The following is a 20406-nucleotide window of genomic DNA, read 5'->3' as shown; positions in this document are numbered from 1 at the left end:
TCCCAGGCCTCTGGTAGAGGACCTGAGCTTGGAAGGAAAAAAGGGAGACCAAAAAGTATTTAAGTATATGTATATAGACCACGCCTAGAAATCATGACCGGTTTGGTAGTGGGTCAGTGATGGTGTGGGGTGGCATTTCTGTTGGAGGGCCGCACAACCCTTCATTTGCTGACCATAAAGGATGCCTGACTGACATTAGGTACCACGATGAGATCCTCAGACCCCTTGTGAGACCATATGCTGGTGCGGTTTGCCCTGGGTTCCTCCTAATGCAGGAAGGTGCTAGACGTCATGTGGCATTAGTCTGTCAGCAGTTCCTGCAAGATGAAGGCATTGAAGCAATGGGCTGGCCCGCCTGTTCCCCACACCTGAATCCGATTGAGCACATATGGGACATCATGTCTCAATCCATTCACCAAGCATCCGCCAACCAGGACTGGCGGATGCTTTAGTCCAGGACTGGGAGGATATCCCTCAGGAGACCATTCAACACCTCATCAGGAGCTGCGCAGGCATTGTAGGGAGGTCATATGGGCACACGGCAGCCACACACAATACTGAGCCTCATTTTGACCTGTTTTAAGGACATTACATCACAACTGGATAAGCCTGTAGTGTGTTTTTGCACTTTATATCTGTGTGTGACTCCAAATCCAGACCTCCGTTGGTTAATAAATCTGATTTCATTGAAGATTTTTGAATGATGTGTTGTCTGCACATTTAACTTTTTACAGAGCAAAGAATTTAATGAGAATATTTCTTTCATTCAGATCTAGGATGTGTTATTTGAGTGTTCCTTTTATTTTTTTTAGCTGTTAAATCTGCAAAAAAGAAACGTGAAGAGATCAGGACACTCAGGGGAAAAAGTGTGATGGAAAATCAAAACCGAAGCACAAAAACACGTAGGTTCAGCTTTAGCTTTCACATTTTGAATTACTCTCATATCCTTTGTTTGAGAAGTTTGAGAAATTTTCAAAGTTTCGTTTTTGAAACTCGTACTTTGCTGTAAATATCTAATACAGATATTAAAAGCTTTCAGGTGATAACTTTTTTTTTTTTTTTCAAAAAAAGTGAAGAGGTTGCATTCACGTTCAATCTCTAATCTAGTTCAGCACCAACATGGCCTAAAGATGCCTTTAGCAGCCATCCTACAGTCATTTAAAGGGATAACATGAACATACATCAGAAGCTCACCTGCAGCTCAGCCACAGGTTGAGATTTCTAAATTCATTTATTCCAGTCGAATCACATTAGGTCCTCCTCCCAGGTTCGCTGCTGCAGTTAAACCCATACACAGATTGAAACTGATTTTTTTTTGTTCTGCAGCCTGGAGACGGAGAGGTTTATTGAAGAAGCACAGAGAAAACGGCTCCAGGTCCCAAGGCCATAAATAAAGACATTTAGCTGCTGTGAACCGGGCTGCTGGGTTCCAGGTCCTCATGAATTTAGAGTCCCACCTTCCTGCTGAGCTGCAGAGTGGATGAAATGATCCTGGGAGGACCTCAGATAGATCACAGCATAGCACAGATCATCACACAGGGTTGAACGGAATACAAAAAAAAAACATAAAGAAAAGTGTTTCATCAGCTTCAATCAGAGCTCAATATTAGAAGAAAAGCTGCATGGCTGCAGGATTTCCATTTTATTTTAAGTGGAACCTCCAAGTCTAGCTATTTATTTCCCCAATAATTATAGAGCATAATAACTCATTGGTTTTATTTAAACATTTAAATATAACTTAACCCTATTTCAGCGATAGATATGAAATAAGTGTGTGACATCTTTTTTTTTTTTTTTTTTTTTTTTACAAATTTTGCCATATTTTTTAAACTAAACCATTATTTAAATGAAATAAATGAATTTCTGTTTTGAAAGTTAATTATATTGAAGCAATAAAGGTGTCCTGGATTTAACAAACCAAAAATAATAATAAAAACATAAAAAATCTTTCAGTTAATCGCTTTTTGTTTCTACCAGAATATCCCTCTAGTTGTTACTGATATGATTCAAGCAATTAATATATGTGAGGGGATTGCTGCAACCCCTAAAACATAGTTAGGACCTGTCCTAACAAAGTACAAATACTTTTTTAATCTTAAGTATAAATTTTGCCTATCTATACTTTACTGGAGTGATTATTTTTTAGACAACTTTTTACCTCTAGTCCTTACATTTTAAAAATAGATTCATTTTTTTTGTTTGTTTCATTTAAGCTCATTGCTGCAACTCCTAAAACAGAGAAGGAACAATCACTCATGTGTGATATATTGGGGACCATTGACACTCTATCTGCATATGTAACGTGTTAAACAAGCATGTGAGGAGTAGTTTATGAGTACCTGTATGAAATAAAGCTGCTTGTAAGTGTATTTATTGTGTGTATGAACTTTTGGCAGAATCCTGACTATAAATTTGAATCATTTGTGTTTTTTGCAGGAAATTTCCCATTTTTCATAAGATTTGCACCTGTTGGTGAATCACTGTAGATCTCACTACTGTAGCACAGAGTTTTAGATTAAAAAAAATAACTTGGCAGATATTTCCCGTGTACATCCAGAGTTTGTGCCAGTCCTGGTCCCAGAGGATAAACAGACAGCAGCTCCATCACCGTAGTTTTCTCTAAGCAGCCGTTCAGTTTTTTGTCGGTGTGACTGATGTGAGAGGAGTGATCTCGCTGTAGATGAGACGATATGAGCGCTCACCAGACTGTGAAATGTCCTCAGCCTGCGTTCAGGAGTCGGCCACCAGAGGCAGAAACACGGTGAGGTATTAGCGTGGCAGGTTTGTGTTTGACGTGCCGTGCTGAATTTAAATCTCCTCTTTTCTCTCCCTCAGTTTGTATCTCCTCTTTATCTTTGATTCCTGTCATGTTTCGTGTTTGATGTCGGCCCACAAAGACAAACTTGTTTCGTTTCTTCCTGCCGGGTTCTCCTCCGCCGCAGGAGAACAGACGGAATTCATGATGCCCACATCTCCTGCTGTCCTTAAAAGTTCATTGACGCTGCACTGCAGATAACCTCTCATAACAGCCAGGAGAGAGATCTATACTTTGATTCACAGAAAAAAAATAGTTCAGAGGAATCCAGAGTTCAGTTTCTCTTGGATGTTTATCAGAAAGTTAATAATTGAAACAAGCCACACTGTGTAACTTTTAGCCACTAGGGGCAGTAGACCTGTAGCTTCTCCTGAAAGCAGCTGGCAGGCCTGCACATTGACCAGCCTGGTTTGGAACCACTTTGGACCAGCAGATTGAGAAGTTATGCAGTTATTTGTAAAGAAAAGACTACATTTACCCCTTTAGATTAATTCCTTCATCAGAAAAGCCAAGTTATGTTTGATCATGTAAGGCAGGAGAAGTTTATTTACATGGCACAAGACAAAGATCAAGTAGAAGGAAAATAAAAGCAGAATAAAAGAAAATGAAGATAAAAACATGATGAAAGCAGGAAGGATATCAAATAAAACAGTTGGATCACAACTTTAAACTGATAATCCATCATTTTACAGTTTAACAGTTCTGGAGAGTTTGGCCCAGTAGTTAGAGCGTTGCGATTGGGTCCCAGAGGTTCTGAGTTCAAGTCTCGCCTGCAGACTGCCACTCCCAGTCCCTTAGCAAGACCCTTTAGCCCGGACTGCTCCCCGGGCACCACACAATGGCAGCCCACTGCTCCCCAAGGGGATGGGTTAAATGCAGAGAGTGAATTTTCCTATCGTGGGAAAATAAAGGGATTCACATTTACTTAACAAACAAAAGGGGTTTTTAACTTTGACGGAAAAGAACTCAGGCTTTCAGCTCTTTACTGCCTTCTGGAAGTTTTTTTCCAGATAAGTGGAGCTTAGGAACGAAATGCTGCTTCCAGGGAGCGTTATCACAGCAGCTGTAAGACTTTATAACCACCACTGTTCCCAACAACCTCAATAAGTTGTTACATTCATGATGATTGCTGTCATTTTTCACATCTCTGATGTTGCTGCTATTTTCAAGTATCCATTGCTGTAAAAATGTTCATAGCTGGATATTGGTTATATATTATCCAGATGCACAGTTTTTATTTTGTAAATAAAACTTTACATTACAGTATTTTATTGTTTATCTTTTAACTCTTCACTAGTATGTTATTCTTATAAATTTTTCTAAGGTCCACATTTGTGCAACAATTTTTTTCTATAAACTTTTGCTGCTGTAAACACTAGAATTTTCCCATTGTGGGACAATAAAGGGATTTTCTATTCTATTCTATTCTATTCTATTCTATTCTCCATGTTTGATTTCTAGATCTGGCTGGAAATAGAAGACCTGACCTTTTTTTCCTGTTGCAGTGTTTCTACACAGTATTTCTCTTGCTTGTTCCTCTTTGGTCGTATTCATTCACTCTGAGCTCATGTTTGATATTGGGAGGTTTTGTGAGAATTCCCTTGTTTGAATTTTCCAGACAGAAGCATGTTGCTGTGTGGAGTGCTGTGCTCGCCGTGTGTTTGTACATCACACACTGAAAGACCAAACTTGTTATATCTGTATGTTTTTATCATTCTGTGGGGCCTCTTTGCATTTTAAAACCTTGCCATGTGGATCCGTCCTAACAGGTTTGTAGACTGCATTCAGAACAAACGCACTAGTTTGGCCGTTAGGGTCACTAATTGGACAATCAGGACTCGTGATTTGTTCTATTTCACCCTGTGTTTGCATTGTTCCTACATCAAGACCAGGTTGATTATTGTAGATCACTGTTACCGTTCAATTAAATCAGCCTTTGAACAGTTATATTTGACAGTGCATTGCATTTAAAAACTTCTCAAATTGTGTCTTTAATATATCTCTTTATATTCCTCTTTTTTTTGTTATGTCATTGTTATGCTTTAGAGGCAGATAAGGTGAAACATCAAAGCAGGAAACAAAGAGAGCAGCAATGAACAGGGGAGAATTTTCAGCTTTTTTTGTCTCTGTTAATAATTCAAACATGAAAACATGGAGACATGTGGCCATCTCTGTTTGCCTTCATGAATCTCCAAGATCTCATTATCTGCTACTCATTAGTTCTGTCAAACACTTGGGGGAAAAAAACTTCTCATCTCGTGCAAAAGCTGAGTATTTCACGCTGGATTGCCCATGCATAATAATATCTGTGTAAAGCAGTTTGAATTAAAGGATAAAAAGGGGAGCGGATGAAATTGATTCCTTTGTTTTGAGTTGCAGCATTGATGAATGGAGCAGACTGGAGCTGACAGGCAAGCTGAAACTGATCAGAGAGATTTGACAGTGTTTATTGACTGTTTGTGGTTCAGAGTGAGTTTTGAAATGATTCTGACATCCACCTTGTTCCAGATGGAAGGATTTCCTTCATCATTCTCTTCCAGGAGAGGTGAAGGGTTGACCTGTGTCACCTAAAGCTGCTCGACCTTTAGAATAATAGCTTAAAATAATTATTAAGACACCAAACATCTGCAACAGGGTTCACGACTTCTTCTGATTTGTTGCGGTTCTTACGTTTGACTGCATATATTCTCTCCATACATGTGTCAAATTATTAAGACATTTTTCAAGCTTGTTTGGTTTATTTCATATCAAGAAAGCTGAGTAATCAAATTCAAACTGCTCTTCCTTTGAGATGCAATTCATGACCCATCAAACCAGACTTGTGTCTGTTCTAGTCTAATTTATGGAGCTTAAAAGCACACAAAATGGGGCTTGAAATTTGTCTCTGCAGACTTCCACACAAAGGTTGTGATTTCAAAAAAAAAAAAAAATGCAGCTCTGAACAAGCCGGATCGGACGAGTACGCATATTTAGGAGGGAGGGGGAAACTGGCAACACAGGTGACTCAGACATAAAATTCACTACATATGGTTGCAGTCGCAACCTACTAGCACCACGCACTACATATGGAACTTTAATCACAGATATATGCAATTGATGTATACCTAGAAGGTTTGAGTGGGAAAAGGCTTCTTGCAGTCAGGTAATCAAAAGATTAAAAATAATCCATAAATAATTAGAGTACAGCTAATAGGTATGTTGCTTTCCGGGATTATTGGGGGTTTTGTTTGCTTTATTAATGAATTAATTAAAGCAGTTAACCACTCTGCAGTTTCTGTCAACTCTTACCATCGCAAAATAATCTATAAAGTTGAAATATCACCGTCAGCGGTCGACTCCATGCTGCCTGGATGTCCTTGTTAATGTAATCAGTCCATTAGATTCTGAAAGGGTCATTAAAATACTTTTCTTTATTTAACATGTCTACCAAATACCGTATATTAATCTTTCTTTCCACCTCAAATCCAAACACCTCAATTAAACGGTGTTTTTTTTTCTTCTTTCTTGGTTGCGATCGGAAACCATTAAATAGCTTTGATCATCTGGCTCATTTAAAAATAGTGATGTTCTTGCGTTGTATTGCATGGAACATTTATGGTTGAATGTGGGGGTGAAGTGGGCGGGGCATGAGGTGGGGCTTTGGATAAAAACCTTTGAAGCGCACACATGATCTATAGAGGCAGATTTCTTGGTTCTTGGTACTTTCACTTTTAGTATAGATTACGCACTTTTTTTTATAAGTGAAAACCTTGTTTTGTTCTGCTTGCAGGTAAACTTTGGTCCAGAAGTGTGAAGGTGGCCTACAACCTGCTGCACAAACTGGGAACCAAACAAGAACCACTAGTCAGACCTGGAGACCGGGTGAGTTTAGAGAAATGAGGCGAGAAGAAGTGTTTGTGGTCATAACCTGCTTTACTTTCTATGTCAACTTTTATAACCCGGCTCTCATCTGTATAAAGGACATTACTCCAGAGGTCCTTTGCTTTGTTCAAATGTCTGAGTTATCTCAACATGCAAGTTTCTGAAGCATTTATCATGCTAATTTACCTGGGGGCAAGGATGAGACAATTGCTTTTTATTGATGTTACCAAACGGAAGAATGAAACAAATAAAAACAAGGAAATTGTTCATTGTTTGAAAAATGACATGAACCAAAAAGCTATCTGCAGCTCTGGAAGCTCAGGTATAACACATGAAAACTGTGATCAGATCTAAACACGACTTAAGCTGAAAGTGCAACAACTTAATTTTACCATCATTATTATCATAAAACTGCTAAAAGTTAAAATAAAATATAGAAAACTGGTCTAAGCAACCTATCATTAACAGTTTCCATGCCAGCATACATAACTTGTATATCCTACGTTTATTTAGCATTATGTCTTTACTACAGGGGCCCTGGTACCTGTCTGTAATCAACAATCTTAGTTAGGCCTACGGAGTCTTAGAAAAGTAAACTATATCCACTTTTCATATGTAAATATCATATTTTGCCTAAAAGGAATTGATTCAGAAAGAAGAAAACTTTCAGCACAATTCTAAGAAATGTTTAAACACAAAACCAAGTTAAGATTACAAGTCTGACCATCAAAGTCAAACATTGCTGCTCATAGATTTTCAGCAGTAGCGACTGAAGAAAAAGGATCCAACTAGTTAAAAATAAGCTTATATAGCATCTGGAAACCTCTGGCCTGAGAATCAACATCTGTGAAATTAACTCTGAGCTTTCATTATGCTGGGAGTACGTTCCATATCTAACTTTAAAAAGGTCCCTTAACGCTTGAAGGTTTAAGACATCAGGCACTTTTTAATTGAGGCAAAAGATTAAATAACAATAAAGTAAAGTAGTAGTAATAGTAAAGCCACCTAATAAATAGAATATTGTGATCAGGAGCTCAATCTAACCTGACAAAAAGACTTATATGTTTATAACTTATTGATTTCTGAACTAGACAAACATGTAGCCCTGAAATTCCCTTTGTCATCAACTAAAAGATCATTGCAGACTTTCTAACCATTTGTAATACTAAGTCAGTTTGAAATTGCATAAAGAAGCAGAAGTATAGAACTGGATCCTGAAGCAAACTGGGAGGTATTACAGTTTCTGTTTCTATCATCAAATGAAGAATTTATCACGGTAACCTTAATGGTGATGAAGCTTTTAGGAGTTTTCTGGGATTTTTAACTGAGCTTTGTTGGTGTAAAGTGTGTGCAGGTTTGTGGGGATGGGATGTCTACTCCTGGAAGGATTAGCTGTATTTATTTATTTTTAATATATAACAATAGCTTTATAGCAGTTTCTAGACTGATTGGCCAAAGAATCTGCTTCTCTAAGATCATTGGTGTCTTTTCAATTCAGTTTATTTATATAGCACCAATTCACAACACAGGTAAACTCAAGGCACTTTACAGTTCACCAGATCATACAGTCAAGTTTTCTATCTAAGCAAAACCAGTTGATTGCTTCGACTCATTGATTCGAAGGCAATACCTCGAACTAAGCATGCTTGTTGCGACAGTGGAGAAAAAAATCCCTTTTAACAGGAAGAAACCTCCAGCAGAAACAGGCTCAGTGTGAGCGGCCATCTGCTATGGCCGACTGGGATTCAAGGAGACAAAATCAGAGATACAGAAAGAAGCAGAGATACAAAAGGCAACTGTCAACCAGCTCCACAGGAGGCCCTGTCCTGGAAAGACACAGCCAGGCAGACAAGCTCCAAGCCAGCTCCAATTTCAGGGGATGAAGAGAGCACATCTAGTTAGTCACAGTCAGAGAAACAGGACTACACTGAAAAACAGGCCGTGCTCCAACATCTATAAGCAAAGGCGTTTATGGCAAGTTGGAGATTGATCCCAGAAATACTTTAGAAAGGGGAAAATAGAGACAGAATGAAGCAGAATGATGAAAATGATTTCCATCAAGGCCTTTGTTCCGATGCATCTACTCTAAAACTGCAATCAGGCCTGATTTGGTTTCCCTGCAGGGATCAGATGTTATAATTACCTGCCTGATCAATGTGTTTGATTAGCAGCCAATAACTGGTCGTCTGAAAGTTTTCTTGTTTTCCCTCTTCTTTAGAGACAGTTGTCATCTTCAAATAATTAAAATGCAGCTTCAGGAGAACACTATTAAAAAATGTTTCAAGTTACCTCTTTAGCACATCCTGGAAACAGCTCGCCTCACCTCTCCCCTGTTGCGTTCTTCAGATTGTGAGAACTTGCAGTGCATCTTGGTTGAATTTCTTGGCCTTTCTGTTTTGTGCTGTTATAAAACAAACGCACCAAATGAACGATTCTCAGCCAACAGCCCCCCTTTCCTCTGTCATTATTGCCTCTTTCCACTGTGGACCTGTAAATTTGTTGCTCAGAACATGAAAAGATCTTCAAACTGAAGTGGAAAAGGCTTCAGCAGCAGCGCCGCATGTCTCTGATGTCACGCGCCGTCCTAGTGTCTCTGTGGTATCCGTTTCATTTTTATTTTAGGTTTGATCTCCAGTTCAGCTGGAAAACGAGTCAAGGCTGATACAATGCTGGGTAATACAGCATCTTAGCCACAGGACTGTGTGTTTTGATTATAACTCCTCAGATTTCTCCACTCTTGCTGAGTGAGAATTACAGAACAGTCTTTCTATCCTTGAACATGTTGGACTGGGGGAAAAAATCTAATTTACAAAGATGTTTACATGAATGAGATTTAAATGCTAAGAAGCTGACATTGTTTATGTTGGGAAACATACAATTTCATGTGTGGCGTTTATTGCAGTTTAACTAATTCACTTATTCTCCATTTGTAATTTAATTCTCTTTCTCTGCAAATGTGTTTTGCTGAAAAATATTATAATTATCTCTCTGAAGTGTTTAGACAACATATCACCATCTGATATCGCTTATGCTCCTTATATGCAATAATCCACTCCAGTCGGATTGTTTAAGGATTGTTTTTTTCTTCTGGAAACAACATATAAAACATTTGGACTCAACATACATCCAGATCCATATAATAGAATATTATTATTTTTTTGTTTTGTTTTCACTACATTTAGGTCAATTGATTTATTATGTGTAAATTTGCACAAAGAATTAAAAATTTCAAGCCTTTTTTCTTGTATTTTTGATGATAATGACTAAATAAAAACTAATTTATGGGTGTCATAAAGTTAGAATATTCACAGGATTGGAAAAAGTCACCTTATCTTAACCCAAGTGATCCTAAATTTTACCTGTTAAAGACTAAACTTCATAGGGAAAGTTCCGCAAACAAACTGCAACTAAAACCCTCCCAGAGTCTGGTTCTCAAAATGTCCGTCTGTCACTTAGCCTTTGAAACTATTTTTTTTATATGTTAGGTCCTCCATATATTTCATTGTGATCATGTAGAGAACCAAGAATGAGGGTGACACTCTCTAAATATTAAAGGACCATAGATAAAACCCTGAAACTCTAGGAAAAGTAAAAAAAAAAAAACATACTGTATATTATCTTTATAGTTGTTTATTATATATAGTTATTATTCTTATTATTATTATTATTATTTTTTTTATTATTATTATTATATTACTAACCTATAGCCGCTATAGACATATTTTGACTTGCAGCTCCAACTCATAGTCCCGATGAACAGTTATGTATCTGAATCTCAGTGAATAAATCTTAAGAGAATAATTTAAAGCCTTTAGAGCACAGAGTTGGCAGATAAAATGATCACATATTCTTACAAAGCGAGCTTCAGTGTTTGAAAGGATAAAGGATGAATTAATAATGCATCTATTGTCCTTTCCTTCACATTTTTACTTTTCAAAAGCAAAAAGCTTTTAATACCATTACTCTGGTTGGAGTGATGGTGTAAAACAGATTCAGAGGTGAACCCATCTGTAGGCCTGCTCCTCTGCAGAGCTGATTCTCTTTGTCCAATAAATGATAAACAAAGCAGCCATTCAGAATCTCGTAAAGAAAAATCTTTACACTCATGCAGCAGTTGTCTTCTGATGCTTCCTGTCTTTGCAGCGAACTGCAGATGAAGCCTGATGAGCTCCAGCGAGACCTGCAAATATCAATATTACATCTGTTAAAGCCTCATTACAAGGCTCCCGTTCATTCCGCTGCACTTAGCCTATAGCACACACTGGATAGATCTACTTTAGTAATGTGTATAAAAGCTATTAAACAGCACTTTAACAGGGTTTCCTGGTAATGTCACAATGGGCAACTGGAGCTGAACTGGATCCAATAAAGGCAGAGATTACATCCCCACTGGGGTCTAGAAGCATGTTAACTGTAGATATGTTCATGTCCTGTGTGCTTGATAGCTCATGTAGACAATTATAAGGTCCACATGTGTCTCTATATGAGAGGCAATGGGGGATAACAATCTGTTTCCAATCAATGAAATCCTGTAGAACAAGAAAGCGTGTAAAAAGCTCACAGATCAGGAAGGAGTGGCTTATTCCAATAAACAAAGTAGGATACAATGATGTAAACGTTTCTGGATTTGGTCGCGTTCAAACGGTTTAAGTCTGAGGGGAGGAAAAAAAATCTGCTGTCAAAGAACATTTAGGAAATGTTCACAGAAAGAGAAGGATGATTATGATTAAAGGGGGGATATAAATAAAAACACGAAACAATGAAAAGGATTTGCATGCATGTCAAGCCATGAAGGGACTTTGTTCAGCAATTAGCAACATAAACCAAATATATGTTTAAAAAAAAGGATGGAAAGAAATATTTCGAAATTTTCAAATGATTGTTTATTTCAATTGCTGATGAAATATACAATATATAGTGCTATATGCATGTTATTACAGATGCATACAGTTCATAGTTTAATTATATGAAGGTGTGGGAGAAGTTTGAACTTTTCCAAAAGCTATTTAATGTCAAGATGCTTTGGCTATGATATATTTGTTTTCCTGGTTTAAATAAAGGTATATTATTTCTTTTTAATTAATAATAATAAATGCTACTCCTTTTCTAGTGGTCCAAAAAAATTAAGTTAAAAACAATCCACTGGACTTTGTTTCCAGGTTTAAAGACATTTCGCTTTCTGTCCAGGAAGCTTTTTCAATTCAAAATGTCAGGAATAGCGTTTAGTTTGAGGCTTTATACTGTATAAATGATCGAACTGAACACTATTCCTGATGCTATTTATTTATTTAACTTTTTTATGTTTTTTGGAGTAACTATGACCAGCATATTTTTCTAGTGGTCGTGTTACAATAAAACCACCTAACAAAAGGTGGCACCTAAAAGCAACTAAGCCTTAAATCTAACACTTAATCAGTTTTTGTGTTTAACTAGTCTCTCTGTGATAACTTAGTTTGTATGTCCATAGGTGGCGCTGGTCTTCCCCAACAACGACCCTGGTGCCTTCATGACGGCTTTCTACGGCTGCCTGCTGGCTGAGGTCGTCCCCGTGCCGATAGAGGTACCGCTGACCAGGAAGGTAATGATTATTTATTATTCTATCTGTTAAAATGAACCAAAAATTTCAGAAAAAAAACTGAACAGATTTTTTGTAGAAAAAAAGAAGAGAAAATATTAATATTATTATTTTTTTTAAACAAAGCTGAACCTTACTTCATTCAGGGTTTTATTTCCGAAAGATTTCAAGTCGTTTTTCCTAGTAGGAAACATAAGCCCCCCTAATTTGCAGAAACAAAGTGAAAAAGGTAGAAAGCAAAAAGAAAAGAGACATTTTATTTTCTGGAGATGATAGTTCAATAATTTCAGATAGGAGCTTTTAGCCAATAAATAGATTCACATTTTTAAAAACAGTCCAACTTATTGGGAATTAATTCCTTAAAATATTTTAAAAATAAGCAGTGTAAATTAAATTAACCTGCTGCTGTTATTGTAGTAAGTGGCGATAAGGAAGGATTTCCATGCTCCCATTGCTCCAGTACAGCTGATCTTCAGCAGGAAGCTCATCTTCATCAGTCTGGTTTCTCAGCCTCTGCTGTCTTTGTGTTTGCAGGACGCCGGCAGTCAGCAGATCGGCTTCCTGCTAGGGAGCTGCGGCGTCACCGTGGCTCTGACCAGCGACGCCTGCCATAAAGGCCTACCCAAAAGTCCCACCGGAGAGATCCCACAGTTCAAAGGTCAGGCTCCCGAAACCTTTCACTGGGACTTTTCTGTCCATGCAAACATGAAGTCATATCTGTCAGCGTTACATCTGAACTAGTGTTGAAAATACAGCAGAACTACATACTGAATAAACTCTTCATCAACAATGTAAGACAACTGAAAAGTGTGGAGTGAGGTGAACGAAAAGCTGAGTCAGCATTTTATTAAAGAATCATTAAACTACAACAGGCTGAGCTTCTTCTGTTCTAACTTTAGATGTTTTTGCCTTTCAGAAGCAAAAAAATTAATATCATGAACTTAGTTATTTTTGATTATATTAAATAGAATATATATATATATATATATATATATATATATATATATATATATATATATATATATATATATATATATATATATATAGGAACACAACAAAGAAACAGATTATAATAAGATGATAAACCCGATTGATAATTGGTAATCTTATTACGCATTATGTCACATTTTAATTTTGATGGGGTCATTTTATACTAGTTTCTGTAGTGATATCATTGATTTCCTCCTTTTTTTCAAACATCCCCTGAGAGTTAATTTGTGTTTTTTGAATGTTTAACTGATCTCCCACCTCTGCAGACCTCAGCAGGCGTGAAACTCTCATTAATGTTCTTAAGACAATAAAAGGATTTTTTTTTTCTGTTATTTCAAGAGTCTTCAGATCTCTCTTTGAAAACATGTCTGGCAGCCAAACAGCTCCTCCTTCTGCCTCTCCAGTCGTGTTTATGCTACACTAAGCATCAAAGCTAAAAAATAACCCAACTGATTAAATGATGTTTTATTTATTGATCTTTTCCTGTTGTTTTACAGCTTTTATTGGTGCTTAAATGTTTTTTTAATTATCAGTTCAGACTGCCACATAATTAAGAACACAATCAAAATAAGAGTCTCTAGTCTGTTTAATCGTCTTTATTTTTTAATTTAATAGAAAAGGACAATATGGTAGCAGTTGAATAAAAACAATTCTCCTTTCTAGAAATCTAATTTTCTTCTCTTTCTAATGATTTCTTATTCTGGCATCCGCCCAGTTTCATTAAGCAGACACTAGCTTGACTGCTTCATTATGCCAACAAGATCATTTTGCGTCAAGTTATTTTAAGGTTCTTGAACTGTGAACATTGATTCATTTATTTACAGTTAATAAGAGTTTGAATTTACAGACCAGAACCGGCCCTTGTTAATGTTTAAACTGCCCAGCAGTGGAAAGACATCAACAGGGATCATAGAGGAGCCATTTAACGCATCTGAGTAAACAGTAGCGCTAATGCATCTTCTGTTTTATTATGATGCAACATTTAGCTTCCAAGCTAATTAGAAATTGTTTATTCCTTCTCTCTCTGTTTTTCACTAATGGAGCTTTCCAACATTTAAAATTCATTATATGACATCCTAGAAAACATACCATTGGAGCCTTATAAGTTTATTTATTGCTAAAGTTAAGAAATGCATACAAATATATAAAAGAACAAAATATCTAGTTTTAAATATATTTTATCAATATTAATTATGACAATTATTAATAATAGACTATTAAAGTTACTTTACTAGAAAAAAAAATAGTGAAGAGCTTCACAATCTGTCTGGTCTAAGTAGTTTTAATTAAAAAAGATTATTTGTTATAAATGGAATAAATGGCTCTGATAGAATCAGCTTTGAGGAAATTAGCCTGACAGAGAAAAAAGCTGGGTTTAGACAGCAGGCAGCCAGGCTGAAGGATGGAGGACGATGATGTGGAGAAACTCAGAGGGATGCAGATCGATAGAAAAACCCACCATCAGTCCAGAGAGCAGCAGGGAGAGAAATCTCTCCCTGATAAATAAGCACGCTTTGCTTTGCAGTAATGGGTTTATAAATAGAAACATGATGCCAGCAGATTTAAGATTGTCAGCGTGGCGCTCATTAAAGCAAAGTGCTTCTCCTATCGATCAGCTTTAAGCTCCTCTCAGTCACTCATCTGATGCTTTCTTCTGTCTCCCATCCATCGGCAGTAATTCAGACATTAGTGGGAATCAGGAGTTTTTTGTTCAGTGTTTTACACCCTGTAACCTCTCAGCGCTGAGTGAGCAGCACGCCTTCCTACCAGGACCAGTCATCAGCATGATTCCTCCTTTCAGCAGGAGAATCAGTTTAAGAATGAACAGTTTAAATGAAGTAAAGCTTGTGTCTTTCCTGTCCTGGTCTCTTTGTGTCCAGGTTGGCCCAAGGTTCTGTGGTTTGTCCCAGAGTCCAAACACCTCTGCAAGCCGCCCAGAGACTGGTTCCCCCAGATCAAGGATGCCAACCAGGATACCGCCTACATCGAGGTAACAGCAGATATTTCCACCTGTTTAATCACAGCAGATATGCATCTTCTTTGATCAAAGAGATGCAACCTTTCAGCAGGTCAACGCCATCATCCCGGCTGGTCGGTTTGATTTCTAGGAGACGTCCTTTTCAGTAATTGCTTCTCTAGTGAGAAGAAATCTCTCCTTGATTGCATTTCAGATTGAAAGAGGCTGAAACAGAACCTGATTAAAGGAGAGGAATGATTGAAAAATGACCTGTTTCTGTCTGGGGCTTTACCTTCCTTTTTTTCTGTGGCCTAAAAACATTTTTTTCCAAAGAATATCATCCCATTCTGATTCATCGCCTTTTTAGCATCCTGTAATGGTGCTTTGTTTGACTTTTACAGAGAGTTGATCATATTTTGACTGAAATGTAAAAGATTATTGTGACCCAGCAGTTATCAGAGATAGTTTCAGTTTTATTGCTTAAATCTGCCTGTTCTGTTATCAGAGAGGCTCTCTTCCCACTGATGAAGTTGACTGACAGCTAATATTTACTGTCAATCATTCTGGCAGAAACTAATTTACCACAGATCAGCTCAGGGGTTTGTGAGGACTGCTGTCAATATTTTTATTAAACACCTGCATTCAAAAACTAACAGATGAAAACAAAATGCCTGATAATGGATTTAAGAAATATTTACAGTGATATAAAAATGTTAGAAACACCAAACCTTCACGCATTTTTAGTAGTTATTTACAGAGAAGGTTCCTAACTAGTTACATTTACTTTTGACAAAAATGTTCTTTGAGGTGTAATTTTCTGTTCATGTGACTAATTACTTCCAATACTTGAGTAATATCCTGGTATATATATATATATATATTTTCACACTAAGGATTGAGTTTTATATGTAAAAATGTGGATTGGGAAAAGTGCTTCTTTCAGCAGAAAAATATTATTTTGTAAACATGTTTAGGGCTGAAATAATTAATCGATTATTGAAAGAATCGTCAACTAATTTAGTAATTGATTTGTTGTTATCTGGAGTATAGAGACTCTTTGAACCTGCAGTAATTATACCAAGATTGCAAAAAAATATACAAACATTTTGCATTTAAGATTAAAAAAAAAAAAAAATGTCTGTCAATATGCTCCATTAAAAGTCTTCAAGTAGAAAGTTTGAGTTTCACCTGGTTTAATTTCCTAAAAGTCTTCTTTAATGAACTTTTTACTATCCAATTATTAAACGATTAATAGACAAAATAATCGACTGATTAATCGATTTGCAAAATAATGGTTAGTTTCAGCCCTATTCATGTCATTTCTCTATAATTTAAAATTTATTTTAGTCTTTATAATACCAGATAATGTCTGACTTCATTATTTCTATACATAAAATCATATGTGATGATCCAGCAAACACTCAGAACTTGAGTAGCCTTTTTACCAAATTATTCTTAACTTATTGTAGTACTGCTATTACTGTACTACAATTTGGGGTATTCTGCTCACCTCTGATTATTTACAATTTTTCCATTTTCTTTTACCTGGGAAAACAGTAAAAAATTACAATTGGACATTTTTTGTAAAATAAATGTATAGAACATAAAAAAGGACAGAGGACAAATGTAGAGATGAAGAACTAATTTCCTGAAACACAGAAGAAGAAAAGTGGGGATCTGGTTAAAACTTAAGTAATAAAATAGGTTTCCTAAGTACCTGCAGATGGATGGTAGAAATTGTACCACAGGTGTAAAATGTTTCCTCTGCAGATCAGTTAAAGATAATAAGGCTGATATGCAGATCTTCCAGGTTACAGAATAGCAGGTATCTTCACTAAAATTTCTCCTGACAGATTATTTTCCATACAATAGGTTCAAATAGAGAACCGTCTCAGTGTCTCTTCTTGTCTCTGCTTATGTGGGACTCATTCTGCTACATGTGTCCTCTCGTTTTTTCTTTAAATGGCTCTCCTGAAACGATTCTGTAGTTTTAAATAAGCATGTGTCAACAGAAAAGAAACATGTTTATTCACTTATAGACTAGTTTTTAATGTCACATTTAATCAAGTAAAGACATAAGAAATCCTCAGGTTACTTGCCTTAAAAATTTCAAGTCACTTTCTGAAACTTAAGTGTCTTTTTTTTCTTTCTTTTTTTTTAATACCCAAAACCTACAGTAAGCTACTTATCAATTGGCACTTTTCCCAATTTTATAGGATATACAGAATGATTTTACCACTTTTTAGAACTTACATGTTGTTAAAGAAGTAAGAGGTCACGTTTGAGGAACTGGAAGGGTCATCTACTGATTTCTGAAACCTAAAAGTTATCTCCATAAATCCAAAGTTTATTTTTTATGGCTTATATGTGTCATTATTGCTTAAGTAATAAATAAAAGCTAATTTGCAAAAGTTTCAGGTTACTTTTTAAAATATAATATAACAAAAAAAACTTTAGGTCACTATTTAGACCTTACTAAACTTAAACTCAAAAAATACCCAAAAGATTCATTTCTAAATGTTTTATTTTTGTGATTGGGGTCATGGCAAAACAACTGATTGTTTTTCTTACGCCTCCTCCCTCCAGTATAAGACCTGTAAGGACGGCGGTGTCCTCGGCGTCACCGTGACGAGGATAGCCATGCTCACACACTGCCAGGCCCTCACTCAGTCCTGCTCATACACAGAAGGTAACATGAAACACTTGCCTTAGTTCAGGCAGTAAAATGATTGTTTATTCTCAGAAAACCAACACCTATTAACTCTGATATCTCCCTGAAGTGTCTGTTTTTGTTTTTCTTTCTATTGAAGACTTTAAACAAATCTATATGCCTGATCTGGTTGAATGGTCTTTGTAAATTGCCTTGAGAGGACATGTGTTATGAATTAGCATTATATAAATAAACTTAATTGAATTTAATCAATCATGAATCTTCAGTTGACGTTTTTTTTCTTCTGTTTGCAGCTGAAACCATAGTGAATGTATTAGACTTCAAGAAGGATGTAGGACTGTGGCACGCTATCCTGACTGTAAGAAAACGTATCTGTCCTTCTCTACTGCCTTAAATATACATATAAATATACAACATGAAGAAGATTTGTTTATTCCAGATTTAACACATTCTATTTTCAGACATATTCTCTCCGGCTACTTTATTAGGTACACCTTGCTAGTACCAATTTGAACCCATTTTTCCATCAGAACTGTCCTCAATCCTTCGTGACATTCAACAAGGTGCTGAAAAACACCTCAGAGAGTCTGGGCCATATTGACATGCTAGCATTACGATTGACAGCGACATCCAAAAGTGCATGTGGGATGCCAGTTTTGCCAGTTGGGAACCGGCTTATGCCAGTCGGGAACAGTCTTATGCAAGTCGGGAACCGGCTAATGCCAGTCGGGAACCGGCATATACCAGTCGGGAACCAACTGGGTTATGCCAGTCGGGAACCAACCAGCCTATGCCAGCCGGGCACCAGCTTATGCCAGTCGGGCACCAGCTTATGCCAGTCGGGAACCGGCTTATGCCAGTCGGGAACCAGCATGTGCCAGTCGGGAACTGGCTTATTCCAGTCGGGAACCGGCTTATGCCAGTTGGGAACCTCCGTGACATTCAACAAGGTGCTGAAAAAGACCTCATAGAGACTGGGCCATATTGACATGCTAGCATTACGATTGACAGCGACATCCAAAAGTGCATGTGGGGTGCCAGTTTTGCCAGTTGAGAACCGGCTTATGCCAGTTGGGAACAGTCTTATGCCAGTTGGGAACAGTCTTATGCCAGTCGGGAACAGTCTTATGCAAGTCAGGAACCGGCTTATGCCAGTCAGGAACCAACTGGGTTATGCCAGTCGGGAACCAACCAGCTTATGCCAGTCGGGAACCAACAGGGTTATGCCAGTCGGGAACCAACCGGCCTATGCCAGTCGGGAACCAGCTTATGCCAGTCGGGAACCGGCTTATGCCAGTCGGGAACAGTCTTATGCCAGTGGGGAACAGTCTTATGCCAATGGGGAACAGTCTTATGCCAGTCGGGAACCGTCTTATCCCAGTTGGGAACCAACTTATGCCAGTTGGGGACAGTCTTATGAAAGTTGGGAACTAGCATATTCCAGTTGGAAAACAGCTGAGCCATAATGGGATGGTCAGCAATAATACTTAGCTGTGGAGTTGAAATTGGTGCTAAGTGCCCCAAATTATGCCACACCATTACAACACTAACACCAGCCTGAACCTTTTTTCCATTCATTTGTTGTCGTATATGGTGAACCTTTGCAAATTTAAGACTCAGTTTCCTTTTCTTAGCTGACAGGAGCGGCACCCCGTGTGGTCTTCTGCTGCTGTTGCCCACCTGCCTTAAGGTTTAGCACGTTGTGCATTCAGCAGAGGTGGGGGCTGTGGACCCATCAAGTCATCTCTGTCATATATTCGTTCTGTCCAGCCACTGAATCAGGTGAGGTCTATACAGTGAAGTAATTGGACTCACCTGATGAGTGGCTGGACAGAACCAACACATGACAGTAAGATGACTTGATGGCTCCACATCTCCCCCCTCTGGCACTCAGAGATGCTCCTCTGAGTACCAAGTACTTATTTGAGTTACAGTTGCTTGAACCAACGTAATCATTCTCCTCTGACCTGGAATCAACAGGAAGATCAGGAGTTTTTTAAAATACCCCAAAACCCCATCTGGCACCAACGTTAATGCCACGTTCAAAGTCACTTAAAACACATTTCTTCCCCATTCTTATACTTGCTTTGAACTGCAGCAGACCTTCTTGACTATGTCTATTGCGTCAATGCATTAAGTTGCTCCAATGCGTTTGGCTGAAGGAAATTAGTGTTAACGAGCTGTTGGACAGGTGTGCCCAATTAAGTGGTCGGTGGGTGTATTGCCTCCTCAGGTTAAATGGATCTACCTGATTCATGAAGGGCTGCTTTAACTTAAATTTACTTAAGAAATGTTATCCTAGGGAACATTATATTGGCATGCTTTGTGTAAATGTCCATATTTGGGCGAAAATGCAGAAAATATGTTTTAGTTTTTGGTAACCTAAGATTTAAAAGTAAAACGGCATCATAATAACTGAGTCAATGGTGTGATGGTTAAAGACCCCGACAGCACACAAATATACAGAAATGATGGTATTAATATAAATATTATGTAGAAATATTTGTATTAGTGAATATCATTTTTGAATGTTTACT

General features: G+C 37.5%; 1 protein-coding gene across 9 annotated transcripts in view; it reads left to right on the top strand.

Moving 5' to 3' along the window:
• Nucleotides 1-20406, top strand: part of LOC119795311 (disco-interacting protein 2 homolog C) — a 240853-nt gene that overhangs the window by 178446 nt on the left and 42001 nt on the right. For all 9 annotated transcript variants that reach the window (XM_038303242.1, XM_038303239.1, XM_038303241.1 and 6 more), the window contains 6 exons: nt 6585-6676; nt 12144-12254; nt 12786-12909; nt 15122-15231; nt 17785-17887; nt 18163-18227. In XM_038303242.1, the coding sequence (XP_038159170.1) occupies nt 6585-6676; nt 12144-12254; nt 12786-12909; nt 15122-15231; nt 17785-17887; nt 18163-18227 (605 nt within the window). The remainder of the gene's footprint in view (nt 1-6584; nt 6677-12143; nt 12255-12785; nt 12910-15121; nt 15232-17784; nt 17888-18162; nt 18228-20406) is intronic.

The sequence above is a fragment of the Cyprinodon tularosa genome, unplaced genomic scaffold (assembly GCF_016077235.1).
Source record: "Cyprinodon tularosa strain WSP-4 unplaced genomic scaffold, ASM1607723v1 ctg509, whole genome shotgun sequence".
In the NCBI taxonomy this organism is placed as follows: Eukaryota; Metazoa; Chordata; class Actinopteri; order Cyprinodontiformes; family Cyprinodontidae; genus Cyprinodon; species Cyprinodon tularosa.
This window is presented reverse-complemented; position numbering and strand designations above follow the sequence as displayed.